General features: G+C 37.7%; 1 protein-coding gene across 1 annotated transcript; it reads right to left on the reverse strand.

Moving 5' to 3' along the window:
• Positions 1-724: 724 nt before the first annotated feature.
• Positions 725-6,408, reverse strand: LOC126628898 (probable methyltransferase PMT15). Its single transcript, XM_050298757.1, has 6 exons — positions 5,618-6,408; positions 3,223-3,433; positions 2,814-3,111; positions 1,644-2,036; positions 1,417-1,494; positions 725-1,133 (listed from the first exon to the last, which is right to left on the reverse strand). The coding sequence occupies exons 1-6, from the start codon at positions 6,281-6,283 to the stop codon at positions 881-883; spliced, it is 1,899 nt and encodes a 632-aa protein (XP_050154714.1). The 5' UTR covers positions 6,284-6,408; the 3' UTR covers positions 725-880.
• Positions 6,409-6,933: the final 525 nt, after the last annotated feature.

Here is a 6,933-nt window from a genome sequence, read left to right on the forward strand (position 1 = left end):
AAAATGATGAAGCAAAGGGAATTGATTTTGTTTTGTGAAAAACTAGATTATTTGTTTATTTTGTGGAAAGCATTTTTAATGACTTTTTGTTATGATGAACCACAATATATTATGGAAGACATACTTTTGTCTTTTTTTTTATTCTTTTTTTTTTCCAGGTTGGAAATATGCTTTTGTCATTAGTGTGCAAAATACATTATGGTATGAGAAATGATGAAGTTATTTTTTCTCTCGTGAACGGTTAATGTAAATTATGTCCCTTTTTGTTTCAATTTGCTTTGTACACTGGAATTAGATGCCAACTCACAAGAGAAACAAGTGCATGTCATAACTCACCCAGAAAGAACACACGTATACAGTATACCTAAGTCATGCTAGATGTCCATGGAATAGGATGTAATTTGAATTGAAATGATGAATTTGACTCATCCACGTGATAGTCACATGAGTTTACTTAACGGAACACTAACGGAAGTTTGGATTTGTACCTCAATTGCTAATAGGGCTCACCACGGGAGTTTAATTAATAACGTTTTCACCACAAGGGTCACATTGAAAGTACCGTGTCACCACAGGAACCAAGAAAAAAATTTGGCCTTTTAACTTCTACTTGTCACATGCCTTACAGAGAGACGACTTCATAGTGTACATGTTTGATCATCTTGTGGCGTGTCTTGCTGGTGAACTACGTTTTCTGATAAATGAGAACATGTTTTGTAAAGAATTGCTTTAAAATTGCTTTCTTTCATTGGTATAGAATTCAATCCAAGTTTCACACCACAAAACAAATCACGGGTGCATGAAAAAATCATTACATTTCTCAAAATTATCGACATAAAAATTGGAATAATTTGGAAAAACAAATAGAAGCCCTAGAGGTCTATGAATCTGTTTTGCTTTGTCCTTCATCTTGTTGGGCAGGAGCTGGCGCAGTCCAATACTGCTTGACCGCCAACATAATCTTTTCTCTTTCTCTGGGTCCGTTTTCATGATCAACGATTCTGACATCGTATTGCATTGCATCCATGATGCTCTTGACTTTCACCAACACGTCCACGTCATCACGGAAGATTATACTTCCTTCTGGCCTTAAAATCCTATCCATTTCTAAAAGAATATATTCCACTTCACATCTACAACGCAAATGAATCATGTGCTAGTTAGTAAATGCTTTAAGGATCTTGAAAGGGACTATTGGCCGTTTGTGCGTGCATGACCGATGCAAGACAATCACTACATTTATCAAAACAGTCATCTACGTGCGTGTGAACGTACGTATATAATGCATTATGGGATCCGCATACATCAAAGACAATCACTATACATATCAAGACAGTCATCTAATTTGTGAGCTAGCGTAATTGTTGAAATCATATCAAACTTCATCAATGTTCATGTAAGGCTGAGGATAGTCACCTGTCCTTGTAGAGGGTAAAAACTGAATCAGAGTGGATGAAGTCATAGGTTCTTGGGTAAGTAGACATGGCCTCACACCTGCCAGGCAACAACAGTCATTAGCATATTTCTAATTGACGTGAAACCCACTTGTATAAGTAGGTTCCACCTTGATCAGAGACGTGGTTCGTAGCATGGTTAGTAAATGTGGTTCAAATAACTTTATCGTTAGGAGGGAAAGAGCATACCAATTCTGATAAGTTCCAATCAATCCTCGTTCATAAATGGCTCCAAGGGTGTTAACCTCCGCCTCAACAGGGACAATGTTCATAACCCACACAGGGTCATGAACAAGTGCAGCTGCAAAGCCGCCCAAGTAAGCGTTCGTATCGAGCAGATTCCGGTACCTCCCGGGTTCCGCCAACTGATAATCCATGGTCTTGTAATATGCTACTCTTTTATTCCATAGCTCTGTGTTTTCTCTGAATGTCTGAGCTGTGACTCCTGTCAAACTCCCACTGCTGATTCTTGGAGGGACTGAGTTTAGCCTCTTCGGCCATTTAGTCAATTCCCCTCCTGCAATTTCTTTTATGTTGTTCACTTCAGGAAGTGGAGTCACACAATCCTCCATTTTAGTATACCTACCAAAAAGGAAAAAAAAGGCAAGGGTATTGAGTAAAATGGAGAAAAAGAGTACATGGTACTGAAACAGTCACATGATATAATTAACTGACATGTTATAATATAGTCATTGAGGTGTATGCGAGCCATTTTATCTACTGCTATGTGAAGGGAAAGCGTAGCATTGAGGCGTAACCCTCTGACTTAGGAAGTGTAAAAATAAATGGACCAAATATCTCTAATTCAACAACAATTTCATCATTTATACTTGATAATCAACCAAAACACATAATCTAACAACAGTATCATCATAAGGGATTACACCACGTTAATATGTTTTGGTATCATAAGAGAATTGATTATATAACGTGACTGTGTTCCAATATTGATCATATAATTATTTATTCCACTCAAGTCTTTTTAACAGATTTTTCAATCTTGGCAGCTGAACAAACATTGAGTAAAGAACAAAATAGGTAGCAAGAAGACAACAGTAGCGTGGTCCTGCAGAGAGAACATAGTGTTTGGAAGGTTCATGGTTGGACTTGACAGTTTAACTAACACTGATTCTGATTCTTCACTCTGCCTGCCTTTGCTATCTGATTGGTTTTGGTATCAATGCCAAACTGTACCTTCTTTAACCTTATTTAACAGTTAGACGAATTCTCGTTTCTTATCTCTTTACAAATCCCACAAAGGTAAAACAAAGTTCTAAACCACTAAACCAAAATTTTACACCCAAAAAAAGAGATTCAAAAGCTGAAGAATAAATAATTTGACAAGGAAAGGCACATTACCATGCAGTGTCGGGATCTCGAGCTTGACAGAAGGATGGTTTCTTGAAGACCTTTCTGTTCATCTTACAGTGGACATGGTTAGTGGGTTTTTGCCAAATTGCAAGATCACCCTTCTGCTTCAGTTTCTTCCAGCACAAGCTTTTTGCTACATTCTCGATCGTAGTCTGCTCAGCTCTAAGATCTTCAGCTGTTCTTTCCCATCCTTTCCAGTGATTCTCCCAGTTTATTGGTGGACCGGAAAGAATCCAATACCCGCCGGGGCGTAAAACTCGATCAACTTCAATTAAGTAAAGTCCATCTGCATATATAATCAAAATCCCAAGTTAAATAAACATCTTCAAGCACCATATCTAATAGAGCAGAAGAAAATGTTTAACCTCAAGTTGATTAGGATTCACAGCGATTTTACCATATTGGCCCCAGGGAATGAGGCAACGAGAGCAGTGAGCCATGTCAAAAGCTCTAGAGGGGTAAGGAAGTCTTTTGGAAGCAAGAATGCCAATCAATGCAGGGACTCCTCTTTCAAGGGCAAATTGAACCTGTGCTTCATGGGTGTCTCTTGGTGCAAATGACACTGTTAGGATGTCCCTGGACAAAAGGTAAGCTCCCCAACTTGCAACCTGAAACAAAAATATAAGAACAAATACAAAAATTAATTCGAAATATGATTTTTTTTTTTTTGAACAAAAGAAATTATCTACACTAAATGGGAGATGGTGGACTTAGCCTTACAATGAGCTAACAATAATGTGGTTCAAACTCATATTTGACGAGAATCGAACCTAAAACCTCTTACTTACAAGTAAAGAGAAAGACCACTAAACCATAGTGCTAAGTGGCGAAGTATGAACATTTTGACCATGGAATTTCACATGATAAAGAAGAAAATCAAAGCTTTCTTAATGTTTAATGACATTATAATAAAGAGGGACAAATTTTAATGAGTTTTAGCGTGAGTTGTTCAATTTAATTTTATCCCGTTTGCACGAACAAATCTTCATTTCAATCAGTCACATATTGTTTTGTTTTTTTTGTCATTGCATGAATACACCATTGAACATGGCATATTAAGGAAATATGAACAAGTTACCAAACGAGCAATTAACTTTTCTAACTTATCTTTATAAATAACACTTTCCATTAAAGAAACGTCATTGACTTAAGATAGTAGCAAGTATAATTGAGGACAGTTGGCAAGTCTATCAACAAATATTCTTTTTATCAACAAATAATTTTTTGTCACTTAGTACTACGGTCTAATTGTCACATCCCGGCCTGGGACGGATCATTTCCCGGGCCCGCTCCACCACCGTAGCACGATATTGTTCGCTTTGGGCTTACCATTCTCTCACGGTTTTGTTTTTGGGAACTCACGAGCACATTCCCAGTACGCCTTGATTCTAGGATCAGGGTGTGTCACTAGTGTTATTCCTCTTCACTTGTAAGTGAGAGGTCTTAGGTTTGATTATCGTCAAATGCGATTTTGAATCACATTATTGCTAACCAATTGTGAGGTTTAAGCATACCCCCTTCCCTCTTAGTGTAGATAATATCATATTTTCAACCAAAAATAAAAACAAATAATTTTTTAACATCCCAACAAAGATTAAGTGATTAACATCATAAATAAGTACATTGCAAGATATATATAATTGCTTTCCCACATGTCAATTCTAATTAAGAGTAATATAAACGTCTTGTTATCTTTTATGAACCACTTTACTTCAGTACCAAGGGAGAGAACATATAAAAAATATATTTTCAAGTTATTTTCATCCATTGTCTAATTTCTACTAAAAATTGTTTAATTAAGACAAGCTGGAGTACATGGTTTTCAAAAACCATTTTTCCCAAAATAATGTGGGGTAATTCTACCCACCACCCTACCAACCCAGATTTTTGCTAATTTCTGGGTCCACAAAGACGACTCAACCATATCTGCCTCTATTTAGACAATTAGAATAAATATTTTTTTTACTTTTTTATCAAAGACAATTAGAATAAATATTGTTAAAATGATTTTTTTTTCTTCTAATTTTATAAAAACTGAGCTGTAACTTTCCTTTGCCTCTTTTTGGAGTATTAAGTTTCTGCCCATGAAGGGTGAATCTCACGAAAGTGGCTAAGGAATGTCTCTATGAGTCTTTTCGGTCCTTGAAATGGTAGAATGATGTGGCGAAGCTACTAACTAATCTTTTTTTTCTTTTTTTAATAAAATGTGGGTGGAAACTTCTTTAGTTTTCTTCTTTGGGATTTCCTTGAATTACTCAATTTACTCAAAATCAAAAGGAAGCACTCGAAATACAAAAAAAAAAAAAAAAAAAAAAAAAAAAAGCAAATGACAAACAAATCCCATCAAACCGTATCGCCATTTACAAGCTTACTTTCTCACTTCTCAAACAATTTTCAATCAAGAAGAAAAAAAAAAAAAAAAAAGACTGCGCATCACAATTCCAACAAATAGACTGCGCATGCTAAACGTTTTCTTGTTAGATAACTAAAAACACACATATCCAAAGAAATAAACGTAAGATCTCGATTATCTCACAAAACAAAAAATAGAAAGATTTAAGAAATAATGATAATGTTTTCTTGTCAAATAATTTGGCATATTATTATGCACATATTCAAGCACGAAATTCAACTCATTAACGTTTGAATTGACATCCTGCCACCATAACATTGTAAACGTATCCTACTCTTTGACAAAGAACCAACCTACCAATTACCGAACTCGTAGCCATAACCATGATAACCCTTTCAACTGAAATAAAAATATAAAAAACGAAAAAACTTTTACTTACCCCGCAACCGGTATCAATGGCGGTCCGTACAGACCCATCCCTGAGATTAATCAACTTTCCGATGTCATCGATATAAGCATCAGCACCGCGAGGAAACATGGTCCCGCCACCCGGGAATCTAAACCGGTCCCCGTCGTAATGAACCCAATTCTGCTTCTTCTTCTCCACAGTCAACTCCTTATGCGGCACATTCGCATACCAAACCGAGTCCCGGCTCTCCGGCCACCGAAGCGGCACCGTGTACCCGTGCGGTGCCGGAATTCGGCACTTGAGGAGCTCCTCCTTCTCCGGGCAATGCCTCTCCCTGTACACCAACCTCTTCCTGTCGAACTTCAGCGACCTAGTGAGGTCCTCGCACGGGGTGTACTCGCTGAGCTTGGCGTTGCAAGGCGGCAGGTGATCCACACGCGCCGCCGCGGGAGGCAGGGGGAGGTCCTCAGCGGTGTGGTGGGCTTTGAAGTCCAGATGGATTGTTTTGTTTATGGTGATTGGAGGACATGAGGCGACGGCGGAGACAGAGGCTGTGATGACGGCGCCGCCCGATGAGTGCTGCCAAATTCCGACGAGGTAGCAGAGCGTGCAGAGGACTGCGGCTAACGTCATGTAATAAAGATTGGCTCTTTTGGGTTTCAGTGAAAGGTACTGTAGTGGACTTGGACAAGCCATTGTTTTAGAGAGAGAGAGTTGAGGTGTGTATAAAATTATATACAGGGAGAGAGTCCGATGACCGCCTAAGAGGTTTTCTTATGCGGTTATATACAGGGCGAGTGAAGTACAAGCGCTTATTTTGGTGTGTGAAAGCAAAAACTCACTTGTAATGGGGTGTATTAACTCTTTTTTTTTTTTTTTTTTGGGAAATGTTTGCAAGAGTACGTGAATTTAATTTACCATCAACAAAATTATATTTGCTTGTGTTTATCCCTCTCGTTCCGACTCTACAACTATGAATGAATTTGAAGAACAAAGTTGGCTCTTGCACACAAGTCGAAAGTGTGAATTTATTGAATGAATGGTGTGTGGTGTATTACTAATAAGAGGGGCAAGTGCAATGTGCGTGTGATGTGTAGTTACTACTTAGATTTCAAGGTAACGATGCATTAATGTCATCAACCTTGTTCTATGAGTCTTTTGTGACTTCGGATTCTCGGTACCTTTTTCGGAATTTACCCTACCTGGATTGTCCATTGAAATTTCTTTCCTTTTCTTTCCCTATATTTCCTTCTTAGTAATTAAAATTTCTCATCAAAGTATGATGAAACGCTGTAAAGATTATTTATGAATTTTTTTTCATCAAAATTGGAAATCAATTAGGGCCA

The sequence above is a fragment of the Malus sylvestris genome, chromosome 7 (genome assembly GCF_916048215.2).
Source record: "Malus sylvestris chromosome 7, drMalSylv7.2, whole genome shotgun sequence".
In the NCBI taxonomy this organism is placed as follows: Eukaryota; Viridiplantae; Streptophyta; class Magnoliopsida; order Rosales; family Rosaceae; genus Malus; species Malus sylvestris.